The following is a 19,955-nucleotide window of genomic DNA, read 5'->3' as shown; positions in this document are numbered from 1 at the left end:
TCGAGCCGTCCGTCGGCTTTTGCTCCCGCGGGTCTGGGGGGGAGGGGTTGCCATGGCCAAGATGGCGGCGGCGGCGGCCGCGGCCGCGGCTCTGGCGCGGGAGGGTCGGGAAGACGCCTTTCGCCGGCTCTTTCGTTTCTACCGGCGGCGGGACCTGCGGGGCGGGCCCGACTTGCGGGGCGTAATTGATTTCTCCGCTGCGGGGGACCAGGTAACTGCGGGGAGTGGGGAGATGCCAGCGTCCGCTGTTCTCCGCTCCTGGTCACCGGCCGCCGCTCTCGTCCTCAAGTCCCCCCCACCCCCTCCGTTCTCCATTCCGGCTGAGCCGCTGGTCTCCTACTCGAGCATTAAGTGCTCTGGGAGGAACAGGAGCGTCAACTCGGCCCGGGCTATTCACTGCGCTGCCCACCTTTAAGGAAATCGTCAGTTTGGTTCCTCTCAAAATCATGAGATGAGCTCAAAACCGTGAGGTGCTAAAGACGCTGGGGCTTTGTCTTGGCTTCCTGGTTTGTGAGTCCTCATCGCGTTGTCAGCTTTTCCCTGCTGCAAGCACGCGGGCTAGGAACCTGTGTGCTCAAGGAAGGTGGAAATTCTCCTGTGAGGGCCTGACTGTAGGAGCTGGGCGCTAGGGAAATCGTAGGGTGCCATGTAACTAGTGCTACACTCTGAGAATTACTTGTGGCACCTTAGAGACTAACAAATTTATTTGAGCATAAGCTTTCGTGGGCTAAATATATGCTCATATATGTTAGTCTCTAAGGTGCCACAAGTACTCCTTGTTCTTTTTGCTGATACAACTAACACAGCTACCACTCTGAGAATTGGCATCTCTAGAGGTTGGCATGAAAGCCTTTTAGAAGAGCCCATCGGGTTTTCTTACAGAGTATTCAGAGAGGCTGGAGTTTCCTCCTTTCCTTATATATGTATGTTAATATTCCTCTTTCCTTGCTGCAAATACTTGTCTTGAATATTTATAGTATAGACAATGATACCTTTAAAGTGGCTGCCTCCTCCATGTAAACAAGCCAACACTGGCTCCTCACGTTCATACAATCTTTCACTAACAGTAGTTGATCACAATGTCTGTGACTAGCATTTTTCCCATCTGCAACAGCAGATTTATGGGTATTTATTCTTAACATGGCAGTTGTGTTCAGTGTGGTGGGCTGGAACCTCATGGAAAACTTTGAAATGCACCCAGCTAGAAATGCTTTTCCATGACCTGTTAATCTCTCTGCATTTCTAAAGCACCATACTAGCTATACCTAATCTGTTAATATGATCATATTCCTCTTGGTTTTTTTTTTTAATTGTATATTATTAGGACTATTTCAGAAAGGAAGCTGTTTCCTTAAGAGTCAATCTATCTGCTGCTTATTTCCTACCTAAACCCTAAATTAGCTGATGTAGAGAAAACACATTAAGAATAGAGGATAACAACTTCAGGGGAGTAATAAACAGAAGAGGCAAATAAGCGCTCTCTCTAAAATAACACGTAGTCCTTTTCAACTATGTAAGAGAAACACGCTGCATATGACCAAGGATCAACAATTTCTATCCACAAACTTGGACAAGTTTAGTGGTCCTCCAATAACATTGTGATGAGCACATTCTGATCGTAGTAGGAGCTAGTAATAACCTCCAAATTTAGGTTGCCTAACACTTTGTACTATTAAAAAATTCTTGCAACCCTTTTTAAAAAAGCTTTAACACCTGCTTTGGAGGATAGGATTAAAATTCAAAATGATCTGGACAAACTGGGAAAATGGTCTGAAGTAAATAGGATGAAATTCAATAAGGACAAATGCAAAGTACTCCACTTAGGAAGGAACAATCAGTTGCACACATACAAAATGGGAAATGACTACCTAGGAAGGAGTACTGCAGAAAGAGATCTGGGGGTCATAGTGGATCAAAAGCTAAATATAAGTCACAGTGTAACACTGTTGCAAAAAAAGCAAACATTCTGGGATCTATAGCAGGAGTATTGTAAGCAAGACACGAGAAGTAATTCTCGCGCTCTACTCTGCACTGATTAGGCCTCAACTGGATTATTGTGTCCAGTTCTAGGTGCCGTATTTCAGGAAACATACAAAGAAATTGGAAAAAGTCCAGAGAAGAGAAACAAAAATGATTAAAGGTCTAGAAAACATGACCTATGAGGGAAGGTTGAAAAAATTGGGTTTGTTTAGTCTGGAGCAGAGCAGACTGAGAGGGTCCCTTCCAGTGCTATGATTCTATGATTGATTGTTGTAGTCCAGGAGTAGTCAGTAGGCGGACCCTGGGCCAAATCCAGACTGCCAGATACTTTTGAACGGACCATGAAATCTATTTTTTTTTATCATCATCACTGGATTTTTTTTATTATTTTCTCTGGAGTCTGGACCTTGACTATACCTTGACCAAGAAATTTGGATCTTGACAAAAAATAATTGACTACCCCTGCTGTAGTCCTTTGAAATTCAGCAGGAATGTAACCCTCAGGCTACAGAAGTGCCTTTTCTTTTCTCCATGAAATACTGGTGGAAGTTTCAGAGAGAAACTGTTTAAAAAAAAAAAAAATTAACCACTGTGACTTTCACCGCACAGGAGAATGTTGGCAGAATGCCAAAACATCTAAACATGAATATTTTTAAGGCAAGGCCTATACATTGGCTAAAACAGCATCATGCATTTATCTGGGAACAGGGGCTTCTGGAGCAGCTTTCAGGGGTCAAAGAGCCAGCCTCACTCTCTACCACCACCACAATACCCCTCCTCAGAGGAGACACATTATCCCAGCAACTTATCCCCTTTTTGGTGGTGGCTCTGCTTCCCCCAACTTCCTGGGTGGGAAGGAGAAGAGAGTCCCATGATGACACTCTGTGACTGTTCTTCAGACCTACCACAAAGCCCCAGCTATCCTTGCCTTGCTTTGGGGACATAACATGGGGAACAAAATCCATCTGTCTCTGGGGGGACCAAGAGAAAAAGCCAGGTTGGGCTCCCAGACCCAGCATGTGGCACCAGCAGCCCATCCACCCTTCTTGGATAGCATTTTTCTGCTGCCAACTAATGTAGTTAGTTCTGTTTGTCAGGGGTTCTCAAATGGGGTTGCGACCCCTCGGGGTCATGAGGTTATTACATAGGGGGTTGTGAGCTGTCAGCCTCCATCCCAAACCCCGCTTTGCCTCCAGCATTTATAATGGTGTTAAATATACAAAAAAGTTTTTTAATTTATAAGGGGGGGGGGTCGCACTCAGAGGCTTGCTGTGTGAAAGGGGCCACCAGTACAGAAGTTTGAGAGCCACTGTTTTAAGTGGTTAGAAGTATGGTTTGAAGCTGCAAGGTTCAAGCTCTGCTAATGAGTCATGATGTGGGGATTGTTGCAGTTTTACTTGTATATTTTATCTTTTTCCTTAAAAAAAGCCTAGGAAATTACACTTTAAAAATACTACATTAAAAATTATATTTAGGTTGCAAAGTCAAGCAATTTAAGTTAGAAAATGCCAGATTTAAAATTGTCTGGTCCATCCATCATACCAGGAGAAGGAAGCTGGATGCGGGAGAGTGAGGGGGAGGTTACGCCACAACTGTGGGGCCTATTTCTGTTCCCTCATCCAGTCATGTCTCTAGGCAGAGTTCCTCTGGGCAGCATCCACTGACTTCTTAGATGCCTTTGAGGAGCAATGGGCTCTATTGGAAGTTCTCTGCTTGGTGTTCCCCTCAGGATCCGTGTTTCTTTATCTCTGACCTCACCCTTGCTCCTGTTTTTTCATTTGTTGTGCACTATAAGCAAATGATGCTTGGGTCCAGTGGTTCCTCCCTCTTAATTGAGGGGGAGGGCCTTTAGTTTTGGGCAGGCCTACAGCCACTCATCCCCAGTACTTCAGATATTGCACTCCTTCCAACTTCTGCAAAAAATGAGGTAGGGGCACTGCAGACAACAGCCTCTTCCACTTACTACCCTGATTCGCTCCTAGAAGTGGTCTGTACTGTGCACTGAATGAGGCAGGGGTCCTGTGGAAAAAATAGTAGGTAATGATAATGATTAGGTAATTAAAGACAGTTTTGTAATACATTCATACAGAAGGACCAAATTAATGTTGCACAGGCAACCTTCATTCTGGCATTTCCTAACTTTTGAGAGCTTGCTTATGCAACCTTAATAATACTCTTAATATGGTTTGTGTTTGTGTGTAATGTCTATATAGAAGTCCTGTCAAAGTGTTTCTACACCTGGTAGGCTGTAAGACAACTGGTCATAAAATCAAATCATTTTATTGCTCTCTTACTTCCCCCAACTTCGTTTCCAATATGAAGTCCTAAGATTGCATGACCTGCTAGTTAGAGATTAATGCTTTATATCATTTGAAAACTCTGATTCCAGTCTGTCACATACTATAAAACATTGTGGTTTCTAGTTCTAGTAGCTCTTGTAGAGTGACCATTACATCTTAATTACTGTATTATTGTATGGACAAAACCAAGCTATTACTTAGAATGATGTGATTTTTTTTTTTTTTAAGGTCCATTATCTTACAACCTGCCATCTCTAGGAACAAATGTGTCCAGAAGCACTGCGAGACCAAGGCAGCCCTGGTGGTTTTAATGTGTGATATCTCAAAATCCATCAGGGCTAGAAACAAATGCACTATGCCTTTAAAAGAAGCTGAGATTCCACATACGTCATATGCTCATAAGCCTGGGATTTTTCAAGATAGCTGACTTTAAAAACATAAGTGGTTTTTGGTCTAGCAGTTCTTCTTAGGCAATGGTCCAATGTTTTCTCCTGAGGGCATTCTGCACCAAAAAAATAAAAATTCTGTGCACAATATTTTTATTTGTCAAATAAATGTGGAGGCTCCAGCATGGCATTGGGGAGCACAGTCTACTGGCAGCACGGAGGTGGGAGATCACCATGCAGCTCCCACACCCCCTCTGCCTCCCCGGGACATCGACTCAGCAGTGAGGCTGCTCCCAACCCTGACACAGGCTCTGGGGTGAGGCTGGGGATGAGGGGTTTGGGGTGCATGAGGGAGCTCAGGGCTGGGGCAGAGGGAACTTAGCTGCAGCCCCTTTGGGAAATTTTAAGCACTTCTAAGGGCTGGTCTACACTGGGGCGGGGTCGATGTAAGATACGCAACTTCAGCTACGGGAGTAGCATAGTTGAAGTCAACGTATCTTATTTAGACTTACCTCGGGTCCTCACGGCGCGGGATCGACAGCCGCAGCTCCCCCGTCGACTCCGCTACCGCCGCTCGCCCTGGTGAAGTTCCGGAGTCGACGGGAGCGCGTTCGGGGATTGATTATTACCCGCCAATTCAACGGGTAGTCTGGACATACCCTAAGTATTGAAAGCATCAGCGGTGTCTGATCCATTTATATGTCTCTGTTCTGTCCCTACCACCATCAGAGGTGACTCGATATTTGGCAATGGATTTATTTATTTTCCCCCCATGGGCTAAAAACGTGTGGATCTTCTCTTCAGTGAGGAGTGAGTGTAAAGCCAGACAGACTGGGCCAGATATTATTCCTTTTGTTCTCCAATAAACTTCTTCAAGCAGCTGAGTTCTCTGATGATGTGAGATGTCTCCTAGCTGTCTTGCTCTGAGGTTTATTTACCTGTTTCAATGCATGTAGATCTTTGGCACAGGAGCAGTTTCCATTATTCTGAAGAAAGGGCCGCAGCTGGTGTATTAGCAGCTTTTAGAGGCAGGAACTGGGAAGTTTGTGGTGACATCCCTGGCTGAGGAAAGAATCTTCTCAGGAACATTCCACGGACAGGAGTCTCTGAGTTAATGACTGTTCGTGGTTTGCAGTAATAAAGTTCCTTTTTGTTGAGAGATGAGCAAACCAGTAAAAATGATTAGGTACAGGAAACTCCTAAATGCTAAGGATTTTGCGTCACCTGACACATTTCACTCAGATCTAGCTGTTTTCTATAGAATTTAAGATGTCACTAAAACAAAATGTTTATCTATCTATAAATATAGATAGATATTTGTCCTTTGATTCAGAAGACTGTAAACTGAGGCCCTGTCAGCTTTGAGTGTGCAGAGAGACTGAAGCTCTGCCTAGGCATTTATACTGCATTCATTGTGGAGTCTGAGTAGTTGAACTAAGGCTATGTCTATGCTACCGTGGTAAGTCGACTTACCACAGGGTCCACACTATGCTGGGTCAATGGGAGACGTTCTCTTGCCTGTCGACTTACTTTGCTCTTCTCATTCGGGATAGAGTACCGGGGTTTACTGGAGAGCGATCTGCGGTTGATTTGGCGGGTCTTCACTAGACCCACTAAATCAACTCCAGTGCATTGATCCCTGGAACGTTGATCTGGGGGGGTAGTGTAGACATAGGCTGAGAGAGAACATGATCAGTGAAACAATCCAAGTGAGGTACAAAGAATAACACTTAATCCTGTAGCTGCTGATTCTGATACAAGAAAAAGAGAACTGTGTGGTCTGAGCACAGGATAGGGAACAATTCTACTGTCAGTTCTAGCTCTGACTCGTGTAGCCTTGGCCAAGTCATTTTATATATCATAGTTTCCTTTTCTGTAGAATACAGATAATCCTCACCTACCTCCAAAGGGATTGTGATGAGTGACAAATGTTTGGAAAGTATCAGAGGGGTAGCCGTGTTAGCCTGGATCTGTAAAAAGAGTCCTGTGGCACCTTAAAGACTAACAGATGTATTGGAGCATAAGCTTTCGTGGGTGAATACCCACTTCGTCAGATGCATGTAATGGAAATTTCCAGAGGCAGGTATAAATATGCAGGCAAGAATCAGCCTGGAGATAATGAGGTTAGTTCAATCAGGGAGAATGAGGCCCTCTTCTAGCAGTTGAGGTGTGAACACCAAGGGAGGAGAAACTGCTTTTGTAGTTGGCTAGCCATTCACAGTCTTTGTTTAATCCTGATCTGATGGTGTCAAATTTGCAAATGAACTGAAGCTCAGCAGTTTCTCTTTGAAGTCTGGTCCTGAAGTTCTTTTTGCTGTAAGATGGCTACCTTTAAATCTGCTATTGTGTGGCCAGGGAGGTTGAAGTGTTCTCCTACAGGTTTTTGTATATTGCCATTCCTAATATCTGACTTGTGTCCATTTATCCTTTTACGTAGGGACTGTCCAGTTTGGCCGAAGTACATAGCAGAGGGGCATTGCTGGCACATGATGGCATATATAACATTGGTGAACATGCAGGTGAATGAACTGGTGATGATGTAGCTGATCTGGTTAGGTCTTGTGATGGTGTCGCTGGTGTAGATATGTGGGCAGAGTTGGTATCGAGGTTTGTTGCATGGATTGATTCCTGAGTAAGAGTTGTTATGGTGTGGTGCATGGTTGCTGGTGAGAATATGCTTAAGGTTGGTGGGTTGTCTGTGGGCGAGGACTGGCCTGCCTCTCAAGGTCTGTGAAAGCGAGGGATCATTGTCCAGGATGAGTTGTAGATCATTGATGATGCTTTAGAGAGGTTTAAGCTGAGGACTGTAGGTGATGGCCAGTGGAGTTCTGTTGTTTTCTTTCTTGGGCTTGTCTTGTAACAGGAGGCTTCTGGGTACACGTCTGGCTCTGTTGATTTGTTTCCTTATTTCCTCATGCGGGTATCGTAGTTTTGAGAATGCTTGGTGAAGATCTTGTAGATGTTGGTCTCTGTCTGAGGGGTTGGAGCAAATGCGGTTATACCTCAGCGCTTGGCTGTAGATGATGAATGTTTGGAAAGTGCTCTGAAGGTGGAAAGTGTGTTGATGGTGGGAAGTGTTATATAAGTGCTACGCATTACTATCTAGTTCAGCTTGATGAATCTGTCAACACCAGCATGAGGTTGCAATCTGAGAATAGGTGAATACTGTAGCATTCTTTCTGGCCACATGTAATTTTTCCCTGCTGCCCCTACTCCTTTAAGAATGAGGGGTTTTCCTTCTGACCTATGATGTCTGATAAATGCTCTAGCTTCTGTTTGATTTGTCATATATTCATGCCAGTTTAACAATTTGATTTTGCTCCTGCAAGTTCACTAAGGGAATAGTTCTCTGGGAGCATTCCTATCACTAGAGTCACTGAGACACTACAGCATAGCCCCACTCCTTCCTGACTTACACACATAGCAGGAAAGACTCCCATGCTCCTATTTTAACGTAGTTGAATATAAATCGGATAAACTCCATCTGTCTGTATTTGAAGGGATGTCAAATTTTTGCCATGTTCAGTTGCCTGACTTCTGCTTCTCTCCTGCCAGGTGGTCAGCTCTGACTTAAGCATTTCTTCAGTCAGCGATCAAGATGCCTACAGAGCAGGACTGCGGCCAGTTAGCCAGTGGAAAGCCTATGGCCTGGATGGCTACCCAGGTAAGTCCATCTGACTTCAAGCAAGACAAAACATGGCCTTGCCACCTCTGATTTAGTTGTCTCCCTCTCTTGTTCTACCCACCCTGTACTCTGTGGCATTACGCTGCTCTGGCTGAGGAATTGATATAGGTTTGTCTGTGCATGATATAAATTGTAGCCCAAGTGCAGGAGGAAGAGGAACTGATTTAGAGCTTTGAAGGTTGGTATGCATGAAGAGGGAAACAGAAGAATAAACTGAGTTTTTTGAGCTGTACCAACTCCACCTTCCATCTTGAGAATGGAAATCCATTCACGCACCCTGTGATGATGATCTTACATTTCCATAGTACCTTCCATCTCAAATTTCAAATGCTACAGGAATAATTTCACCCATCACTGAAATGCAGTCACCTGTGGGATGAAATGTCACTAATGTTCAACCATGCACAGCAACACTGCACAACAGTTGAGCAGAGTAAGAGAAAGGGAATCCCATATCCAGTTGAAGCTGTCAGGGGAATTTAGAGAGACAGACTTTTCCAGGAGTTAAATGGAGACTAAGAGACTGCAGATCCCAGTAAAAAAGGTTTCTTCTGGTATTTCTGTTGGGTGTATGTGCTCTATAAGACACCCTTTGAATGTAACAACAGTTGCTGTTCTTGAAAACTAGAATTCCAGGTTTACTGACTTCTCTGCTCTGGAGCCAGCTTGCCATTTTTGAAATTGAGATTGCCCCAGGAACCATCTGGCTTAGGTAACCTACTGGAAATTTAATATTCATAGGTGAGACCCCTTCACCTCTCTATCATGTTAACTTTGGTTCAATTTACCAACCATACATTCAGTCACTGCCTGCACATGTGCCTGCTGTCATGGCCGCCCCATAGCACCCCCTGTCAGTCTACTGTTGCACTGCAGTGCTCCCTGTCTGTTTTCCTCCCCAAAGTGGGTCTCCTTTGCTCTCCACACACCAGTTAGTTCTGGAGAAGTGTTTGAACCCTCCAGCCAAGTCACAAGACACGAAGTCCAAACTGAAAAGTCCAAACAAACAAAAGGTTCTTCCGTCATTTGGGGTGTCTCTTCAACATGCTTCTGGGCCCCATTCCCAGCCACTCTCTGGGCTACCTTTGAGAGTCTCTTTCTCTGCTCTGGGCTATGGCAATGGTCCCAGGCTGCTTCCCTTGGAGTACCATTTCCTGTGCAAACTGGCTCAGAGCCTTCTGTAGGAACTTACTGCCTGTGGTTCCAACTGCCAGACTGAGTTCTCTCAGCCCTCTTATAAGGCCCAGGTGTCCATTAAGCTACTTAACTGCCACCCAGTCATCTACGTAATGATGGATCTGGGTTGGTTCATTCTCCTTGCCTATTGTGGGTACTGGGATGGGTGGGCTTAGGACCACCCAGAACTCAGTCTGCCATGTCAGTTGTGGGGGAGGAACCACTGAACTCAGGTCACAGATGAATTATGGGGACAACAAATGACAAAACAGGAACAGGAGGGTCAAAGGTGTAAAATCAGGGAACCAAAAGGGGACACTGAACAGGGACCCCCAACAGCGACCACTGCTCCTCAGAGGTGTCTAAGGAGTTAATGGACACTGCCCATAGGAATTCTGCTCAGAGGTGCGATTTAACAAGGGACTGAAAATAGGCCTCACAGCCGCAGAGCACACTCCTCCCTCCCTCCCCATACCAAGCTTCCTCCTCCTAGTTTGATGGATGGCCATCTTAGCCAGCACCATAAGGATGTTGATAAGGAGGTTTTGTGCCTTTTTGGGTTATGGATGGGGTGTGAGGAGATGTGGGGAAAAGTGCAGCCAGAACCTCAGTAAGAGGTTTTGGAGGAGCCAGAAGAGGGGCTGCAACTTGACACAGTCTATGTAGACATGCCCCAAGCTCCCATTTCAGAAGGGACAGGCATCGGCAGATTCCGTGAACTGCACCAAATACGTGCGTAGGTTTACGACTCCATGGAATTACCACTAACTAATGTCACGGGCAGGCCATGAAACCAGAGTGAAATACAGACTGGCCCTTCAGGTTCCTGGCCCTCTGCAGGTGGCAACAGATCCTGCTCATTCTCTAGCTGTGCCTGTCACAGGTAGACTAGTCCTGACTCCCCTGAAAGGGCCAGCTCCCATGACATGTGGGTTCTATTCCAAGCTTTGCTGTGTGACCTAGGATAATCCCCATCTAGTGCAGTGTAATTCATGTATGTTGTAGAGCGCTTTGAGAACACCAGGTATAAGTCTATCAAAGGGCAAAGCAGTATTATTATTCTGTTCCATACAGATGCCAACAGAGTAAATTTAATACTTCTGGTGAGGGAATGTCTTGTAACCAAAGCTGTCAGAAGGCAGCCCCATGATCTGGAGGGTGTGGGGGATTGAGTGGAATGAGCAATAGTATACTAATAACTTGAGAGCACTTTTTCTAAGATAGTTAATTTACTGTTGAAAGGCCTATAAGATTTGCTGGCAGGAGGTTTTTTCTGTTTATTACCTCTTTCATAAAGCTTCAACGTAAGTTTGTATCCCACTGAGACTTTAAGCCTTGCTGCTTGTTTTCATCTGTTTCTGATTTTGTCTCTGTTTAACCTTATGTATCTTCAGAGTTCAAAAGAACCCAGCTGAACAAATCCTGGAAACTTATTTTGCTTTCTTTTTCCCTCCATACATCTTTTTTTTTTTTTTAATGTGAATTTTGTGATGGTGAAATTTACCATATTGATAGTCCTGGAGAGAGAGATTCTAGAGCCACATGACAGATATAATATGGACTAGTAAAAGGGAAAGCATCCCCTGTGCACCTTGCACCCACCAGTTTGCCTCAACCCTGACCTGGCAGGGACCCCTTCTGTGGTTTCAGGGATTAATTATGAGGGAACATTCTAAGAAGTAAATCTTAATCAGCCCAGAGAAAAGAAGGATGTGAGGAATATTTACCTGCCCACTCCAGCCACTTGTAGCTAGTGGTTAGCCTGGAACACTGTTTCTTCTCCTGTTATCGCTTTTTTCCTCACACCAAAGCTAATCACTGTCTCCACTGCTAGCTCTTTCTCCCAGAAGCCTTATTGCCAACAATCCTTTACTTTGGGCAGAATAAACCCACTGGGTATGGGATTAGTTTGTCTCTCGGGTACTTTGGTAACAGACTTCACCTGCCTATGCGTAGAGTCAGTGCTGGAGTACATAAGAGAGTTTCTCAGTGTCCCTCCAATGCTAAGGGTTTAGAAAAATGGATGGACACCTAACCATATTCTTTCTTTTTTCTTTTTGACTGCATGGCCAGGGTTTATTTTCATCTCAAACCCCTTTCTTCCGGGCTGCCAGCGGCATTGGGTGAAGCAGTGTCTCAAGCTGTACCCCCAAAAACCCAATGTGTGCAATCTGGACATGCACATGGCTGCTGAGGAGACCATTGATCTGTGGGGGCAGAGCCAGGAGCACCTGAGGTGAGTCCTGACTGTCAGACTAACCTCAGATTATCAAATAAAACCAGAAGGATTTGGCACCTAGCTAGTGGAATTTTCCCACAGGTCAGATTGGCAGAGACTGTGGGGGTTTTTCACCTTCCTTTGCAGCATGAGGCATGGGTCATTTGCAGGTTTAATTCTATGTAACATGAAGTCTGAAAATTGTGATTTGAGGACTTCAACCAGAGGATAGAAGTCCATTACAGGAGTCTGTGGGCAAGGTTCTGTGGCCTGCAATGTGCAGGAGGTCAGATTAGATTATCATGATTGTCCCTTCTGGCCTTGCAGTCTGAGTCTAGTATATTTGCAGGGGATGGACCTGGCAGAATATTGCGCAGGAAGAAGGGTTTCACACAGTATTATGGACTTGAACATCTTAAATTCAAGTTAGGTCTTTGCACTGCTTGGTGTGCACCTTTGCTAAGCCGCCTCCTTCCAGCCGAGGGAACAGGACCCTCCAGTTGCTATGAATCCATTAAATGGTGACAAAAGCATAAGTAGGATAACCATTGTCTCTCTTCATTCTCACCCTAGAGATCAGGGACTGTACCATAGTGAGCCCAGGCAGCAGGGATTGTGAGGTCTCTCTAAGCCTTAGATTGGAGACAGTACTCTAGAGGTGAAAAGCCTCTTTCCAAACTCTTTGAGTCTGCCAGACAGCCCGCCTCACACTTCCAATCTGGCAATGGGTGTCCTATAGGTGAAAGGCTCCACAGCCCATTCCCAGAAGTGCTTGAGCCAGCCAGTCTTGTCTCATCTTCTAATCTTGTTTTGATTCCAAAGGCTCCGTAACCATGAGACACTTCCTATAACCAGTTTCCCTTTATGTTCCTCGTTGCCCACAAACCTGCCCATTCCCTCTCCCTTCCAGAAGATGCACTTAACATTTTATCAAGGGAGCAAAAATGCCCTGCTGTATTGAAGAGGTGGAGAGCCACTGTAGCCCCATTATGAAAGCAAAATGCTTTCCCCTCATTCCTTCAAAACTACCTTGGGAAATTGCTTTCTCTCGTCTCCTGGGGTTCAGCAGGAGGAAGTCGCTGCAGTCTAGAACTTTTCTATTGTAATGCAATTCCCCTTTTGCCCTGAGAGGTGAGCCCTCTTAAGGCACATTTACAGAGTGCTGTAAACAGAAACTTGTCTTGCTGCTACCCGTGCTGTTGCTGATCTGAGGGTAAGTGAAGTATTCCAGGCTTTTTGTTTCTGAAGTCTTGGCTTTTACATTTCTGCGTTCAATCTAGTATGAACGTTGCTTGTTAAAATCTGGTCAGTAGTGCCCCCCAACCCATCAGGTGAGAGAACTGGGGTGCCACAGTGACTTGGCAGGACTTTCCTAGGAGCATCCTCTGCATGCAGAGAGAGCAATCACATGGAGGTTAATTTTCAGCTGGTGCTGTTTCAGCTGAAATCAGCGCTGCAAGAGTGTGATGGCTGGGAGAAACGTTAGCACTTTTAGTAAGCACTCGCTTGAGAGAACGAGCAAGCAAACTGATGCATGGGCACTTTCGCTAGGGGAGAGCGAGTGACCCAGCCAGCTCATCTGTCATCTTGAGGCAAGGGCTTTTTGGGGTGCAGAGAGAGTTGCTGTAGCTCCATGCTCCAGAGGAATCTTGGAATTCCCACTCCCTGAAGGCACCTGTCAAGCACTCATCACTAATAGACAGGAAGTTGGGTTTCCTCCCTAATATTGGGAACTGCTAGCAGTTCCAGAGGGCTTAGTGCATTCCTCCGCCATCTTGCTGAGAGAGAAAAGGTGTTATAGTGGCAATTGCTACCAGGGGATTGAGGAGGAAGCTGATGCCAGCAGGAAGACTTGGGCTTTGCAGCATAATACATTATATAAGAGTAAATAAACCAAAAACCTTGAAACTCCATTGCCTCCCCAGAAGAGCCATCAAAAGCCTTTTAGCACATGCAACGGTGAGGCTTTTAAAATATGAGTGAATTTAGTGCTATTGAAAGAGAAGAATTAGAGCCCTATATATTCCAAGCAGGTTCTGTTCATGCCTCCTTGCATATCTTTGCCAATGCATCTCATTCCTGACCCACAGCCCTCTCCTTTTCCAGTCCTGAGCAACTCCCACTCCCAGAGCTCTGCTCTGATGCATCTCATGCATGCTCTGCAGTTCCCCCTGCTATTAACTGGGCACCCCGCATAGTTCTGCTAATGCATTTCAGTTTTAATCTGTAGGCTCCCTGCTATTTCAATTTTGTTCCCCTTCCACACACACAGCTCTGCTCTACTGATACCCCTCAATACCTGCAGCACCCCTGGCTATTCCAGTCCTAGGAATTTATCATTTCCAAGAGTATGAAACATCACCTTCCTTTCCACAGCAACCACTTGTGAAATTACACATAAAGTATTAAGGCCTCAGGGCAAATAAGCTGTTGAACATGTAAGAAGTGGAGATCCTGGTGTCAAAGAAATACCTCTAGCATTGTAACAAAAAACAGGTGAAGAGAAACATTGAAAATGGAGTTACTGGTAGAATTGTTTTTTAATTGCACACGTTAAGTTCTCCTTGAATTGCGCGGGAATCGTGGGTTCTCCATCCTTTAAGTGCAGTGCCGTGTGGCTCTAGGCTCCACAGGTTATTCAGTCCAACAGATATTTGAAAGTTACTGTATTGCTGCATTACAGTAACTGCAGTTCCCTGTATTGTACCTTGAAGAAGGAAACTGGAACGGGAGCTGTGGAAGTTGGCCTTTAAAGGCCTGTCCATGGTGTAGACTAGAAGCTGTGCTACCATCTACAGACCTGCCATTTAGAGGGCAAAAAATGTGGAAAGGCAACAGCCAAACATTGAAGTTTGGGTCAGACTTGGCAGTGGCAGCACAAACAGCATGCTTCTTGTTTGCTGAGAGAGAAGGTGTGTAATTGGGTTAACAAGCCTTATAGCTGAAAGCCAACCTCCCTGGCACTATTATTTATCAAAATGCTTGGATACAGATCCTTTTTCACAGCAGAGCGAACAGTAATAAAATAATAGAGGAGCTGCAGATGCTGGGATAAATGATTTGGAGGTGTTTCATCTGCATGCAGCCCCCACCATATTTGCCACTGACATGCTGTCATGTGACTGTCTTCCTTAAAAATACTTTGGGGGACTCTCTTTTTGTCCTGCATGCGAGTCTGGATGGTTGTCAGCAATATTCTAGAATTATAGGTATTACAAGATGGAGCAGACTTGTTAATTCATCCATCATATATCCCACAGCCAATGCAGTATTACTCCTTTCAAGACGTCTTCTGGTCAGTCTGTCATCAACACTTTCTGTAAATGCACCAACCAACAGAGAATCTATCCCTTCTCTCTGGTGACTGTTACACAGCCTGACCCATCTAACTCACTGTCCTCTAGTTCAGCCTAAATATTCCCTTTCTTAATTTCATCCCTTTTTTCTAGTTATACCCCATGTGTGCCCTACATAATTCTTCCTCCTCTTTTTTGTTTACACCCTTCAGATGTTCATAGGCTGAGAGATTCCCTCCCCACATTAGCTGTGGTTTAGCCAAGCACTACATATTTAGTTTTTTCCATACCTTTTAAAGTTATTCCTTCAGTCCACTGATCACCTCTGTTGCTCCCATGATAACTCCAGTAGCTTCTATATTGAAAGTGAAATGATGGCAGTTTGTTCCAGGCCCCTAGATTTTGTACAAATGTCATAAACTGAACTTTCAGAGCAACTGCGCCAAGGAAAAGATTTGGGCACTGTAAGTGAAAGATCCACTGTGAGATGTTTAATGTGCTGTTGTACGGGTGAATGTCTCCCATTTCTACATGCAGCAATGTCAGAGAATGTCAAGGAAGGAAATAAATGTCCATTCTATTATCTCTTTACATTTTTGTCTTTTAGGAGCAAAGGTTCCAGCAAACGGGAGCCCAGAAGTTTACTGGAGAAGCTACGCTGGGTGACCTTAGGTTACCATTATAATTGGGATACCAAGGTATTTGAGGGGAATCACTCTTTTGTCTCTCCTTTTTACTGCATGCTCTGAATGGAGGGTGCAGCTCTGTCAGAAAGGGAGGGGAGAAGGACATCCCAGAATGCAATGGCAGGGAAATCCGTATAGCCCCACAAGGCTCTGTCTCAAGAAGGGCCTTGAGCCAAAGCTTGATTTCATGGGAGTTTAAATCCTATGCTTGGGTGTTGGGGGTTTAATGGCAGATGTGTATTGCCATGTGTCATTTCCTTTGGAAGGTAGTGCAGTGGGGCACATCTGGCCTGCAGGCCTGAGCCTCTGTTCAGAGTATCTCTTCCTCACTGAAAGGAGGTGGCCTTTGAAACATTGTAACTTGGTAATTGGACATAAGGGTGGGGCATATCTCCTGATCTTGGGTATGTGAAGGTGGGCTATTTCTGAGGGCAGGTCTACACTACAGCTTAAGTCGATATAACTTACGTCGCTTAGGGGTGTGAAAAAGCCACCCCCTGAGCGACGCAAGTTACAGTGACCTAAGCAGTGTCCACACCGGCGCTATGTCGGTGGGGGAGATGCTCTCCCGCCAATATAGCTTCTGCCTCCCACAGAGGTGGAGTAATTATCCCAATGGGAGAGCTCTCTCCTGTTGACATAGAGCCTCTTCACGCTGTGCCGATGTAGCACTTCTAGTGTAGGCTAGCCGTAAAAAAAATTACCTCTTGGTAAAGGGTAGAGGAGATTGTTGCTGGGGTGGCTGTGAACTTCAAGTCTGAAGCAATAGCAAAGCCTCGCCAGCCAGCAGGAATCATGTGGCTGTTGAAGATCTCGGAGACAAAAATGGCCTTTCTAATCAGACTCTCAATCTGAGGGAGGCTGGGAGAGGAATGCAGAACAGAGCAAGAGCACAGTCTATCAGCGCGCTGCAGACACACTTAGCCAAATTACCTGCAGCCTTATCTGTACAGAGTGAGCCTATTACTGAACAGCCTTAATGAAAATGCATCTGCTCCCTCCCAGTCTCCCCAGTCGGAGATATTCAGTGGGGAATGGAAAAGTGGAAGTGGTGGGGTTGCAGTTCTCTGTTTGATTTTTTTTTTTTTTCCCCCAACTTGGAGGCAGAGCTAGTTGGCTCTGAGCTTTGGTGATGGGATACACAGAGCCTTTCACCTCTAGGTTTGTCAACCTGAAGTAATGACTAAGTAGGTCATCTCTGACAGCTGCTTAGTAGCCCATGTAAAATGTTGTGTCTCCGTGCAGTTCCTAGTGACCTCAGGTCTACCACCGAAACCACCACATCGCACGGCAGTAATTAGCATGCATGTCTAATGGCAGTCTCAGCACAGACCCAGAATTGAATGGGCCACTGAGCCTGAATTTATTTCGTTCCCTCCAAGGGTGTTCATCCAGAGCAGGATGTGAGGGACGTTTGCCTTGCTGCTGCCCATGTGTGACCATTCTGGGGCAATATAAGATGTCAGTCTCCAGCTGTTAACCTTGCACTAGCATGCAATAAACTGTAAAACAAGCCCCTGAGTTCTCACTAAATGTTTTTAAAAATTGATTTTACTGCTCTTGGGTTCCGTTTTTCCTGAGCATTTCTCTTCTCTATGCCCTCCCTTTTCCAGAAGTACTCAGCAGATCACTACACTCCTTTCCCCTCAGACCTTGCTTTTTTGTCAGAGCAAGTGGCTGCTGCGTGTGGGTTCCAGGGCTTCCAAGCTGAGGCAGGGATCCTGAACTACTATCACTTTGATTCTTCGCTGGGAATTCATGTGGATGAATCTGAGCTGGACCATTCTCAGCCTCTCTTATCATTCAGGTGAGCCGGGGGAAGGGCTTGTGTACTGTGGAGGGGCGGCACATCATTTATCTTCTACTGAATGCATGTTTTTGTAAACTAACTTAAGGTTACAGGAGACCCATGAAACTTAGTGGCAAATTGTCTGTTTGTAACCTTTGACCTCTGGAGACTTGAAGAGCAGGGATGCTGTAAGTCAGGAGTGAGGTGCATAATCAGAGCTGTGCATGAAAAGGGCACAGGATTTGAATTACAGTGGCTGCTGCTCCTCAGGATTGGGGGCACATCAGCAGAGTTGGAGACCCAAGACTGGAGTACCTGAATGGTAGGGGAGTGCTGAAGGGCAGGGATGAAATCCATCAGCAGAGCTCCTGCCCAACTTAAACCAGTGCACAGTTAACCTGTTTTATGTGCACTAAACTTGAAGTGGTAACAGAGGGCCCATCGGTCCTATAAAGAGGAATTTAGCTGATTAAAATCCTCCTGTTTCTGCACATTATTATTTCACTAACTGAGCTTTCCCTTCTGTGTGTGTTTTCTCTCTCTCCTCTCTCTCCCACCCACAACCTCTCATGCTTCCCAGTTTTGGACAATCCTCCATATTTTTGTTGGGGGGCCTGAAGCGTGATGAAGCCCCGACAGCCATGTTCATGCACAGTGGGGACATCATGGTAATGTCTGGGTTCAGCCGCCTGCTGTACCATGCTGTCCCACGGGTCCTCCCCAACCCTGAGGGGACAGCTTTGCCTTCGTGCCTGGAGCAGGCATTCCCCTCAGACTTTCCTGACTGCTCAGTCATTGAGCACTGCTCTGAAGAGGACTGGCAGATCTGTACCAAGTATTTGCAGACTTCCCGCATTAACATGACCATCAGACAGGTGCTGGCTGTAGGTCAGAGCTTTCCAGATGAGTCCAGGAGAGAGAGAGAACGGGATGCAACCTCTGAAAGCTGTTATCACCAGGAAGATGGCGAAGTCAAGCGGCACAAACTGAATACAGACAACTGAGATCTGGAGAACACTCTTGGGCCTTTGGCTTGGACTGGGCCGGTAACTCCCAGGTGGGGCAGATGGTTCAGGTGACCACATGGAGCCCCATGCAGTTGTGGAGGGAATAGGGGACTCCAGCAGAATAGTTGTGCTCTTTAGTGATAAGATGGCGGTGGTGGGAACAAGAGGTGGGACTGTGAAGGGGAGGAAGGATGCTCATGTGGCCAAAGCATAGGGCTGGGACTTGCTTCTGTTTCCAGCTTTGTCATAAAATTACTGTGTGACATTGGGCAAATAACTTCCTCTCTGGACCTTAGTTTCCCCATCTGTAAAATACCCCCATCACAGGGATTTTGAGGCTCAATTCATTAAAGCTTGCTAAAGCACTTCGAGATTCTTGGATAGGAAGGGTGTGGTTGTTCTTATGTTAAAGTAAATTATTTGATTTACAAAGCGCAGTTGAAGTGCACTGCTGAGCATGCACAAGTTTGAATGGCAACATGTGTCTGAATGAGCATCTGCTTACAGCGCTTTTAATATGGGGCCATATCTGCAGCTCATACTGACTCAGCTCTCAGAAGCCAGAGGCTACCCTAAACATGCTCTGCAGAAGGCTTGCTATATTAGCTGGAGTCCTGCCCTCTGGCTGGCTGTTTACACCCCACAACCTGCAGCAGAGACTTCTCTCATGAGTAGGACTGGGCTCTTTAAATACCTCAGGTTTTAGAGCACAATAATTAGGGCCAGGCTTCCCTGGAATACCTACTGATTTCTGTTCAGGCCTCCTCCCCATGCCCCTTGTGTGACTGAGCCCTAGACCCCATTCTTCAGAATCGATCCCTCTAGTTGTCTGCAGAATGTGGTCTCTGCAGTCCCTGCTTGGCTCCTTTAAGGAGCAGCATGAGGAGAATGGCTTACAAGCAGGAACAATGAAGTTGTAAATTAAGTACCCAAAAAAGAAATTAATCAGTGACTATCGCTATTGCCCAAAAGGTAATTGTATTTAAACAAAATAAGGAAAACACTGGCTTCTGTGCCCATCTTCTTTAGAACTCAGACCTTCCTATCTGCTTTTTAATGCAATTTTAATTGTTTGAGGGCAACGCTCTATCCCAGGGGTATTTTGTCATGCTTTCCTCATGAATACACTTACTCTGTTTTTAAATTAAAGATTTCTATCTCTCTTGGAGAGTTTTTTCTTTTCTTTTGTCCCATTTTGTTATTTTTCTGTATTGTTAATGCTGCTGCATCCCTCTTGCTGTTTCCTTCAGGGTTCTGTTGGATGTGCTAACTGTGCCATCCACCAGCTGTGTAAAAGGAACCCTGCATAGGGCTTCAGGGCCACTTGGTTTATATGGTGCTTGTTTTTTAGTTGGGCTGTATGAGAGAGGTGCTACCTTCAATGCCTCTTGGCTAGGTTCAACTCCAGCATGGACTTGCTATCTCTTCCTGT

General features: G+C 45.5%; 1 protein-coding gene across 4 annotated transcripts; it reads left to right on the top strand.

Annotated features, from left to right (window-relative positions):
• Positions 1-52: 52 nt before the first annotated feature.
• ALKBH1 (alkB homolog 1, histone H2A dioxygenase) lies at positions 53-19,686 on the top strand. 4 transcript variants are annotated; one of them, XM_005301663.4, is made up of 6 exons: positions 53-211; positions 8,222-8,330; positions 11,601-11,763; positions 15,649-15,739; positions 17,341-17,534; positions 18,097-19,686. In XM_005301663.4, exons 1-6 carry the CDS (start codon positions 53-55, stop codon positions 18,518-18,520), a joined length of 1,140 nt encoding a protein of 379 aa, XP_005301720.2. In that variant the 3' UTR covers positions 18,521-19,686. The 4 variants fall into 4 exon arrangements, with proteins under 4 accessions (XP_005301720.2, XP_065449500.1, XP_065449499.1 ...); XM_065593428.1 differs by lacking the exon at positions 53-211 and adding an exon at positions 4,720-4,982; XM_065593427.1 differs by lacking the exon at positions 53-211 and adding an exon at positions 6,862-7,173.
• Positions 19,687-19,955: the final 269 nt, after the last annotated feature.

The sequence above is a fragment of the Chrysemys picta genome, chromosome 4 (assembly GCF_011386835.1).
Source record: "Chrysemys picta bellii isolate R12L10 chromosome 4, ASM1138683v2, whole genome shotgun sequence".
NCBI lineage: Eukaryota > Metazoa > Chordata > Testudines > Emydidae > Chrysemys > Chrysemys picta.
The sequence above is the reverse complement of the archived record's forward strand: the minus strand, read 5'-3'. Positions and strand labels throughout refer to the sequence as shown.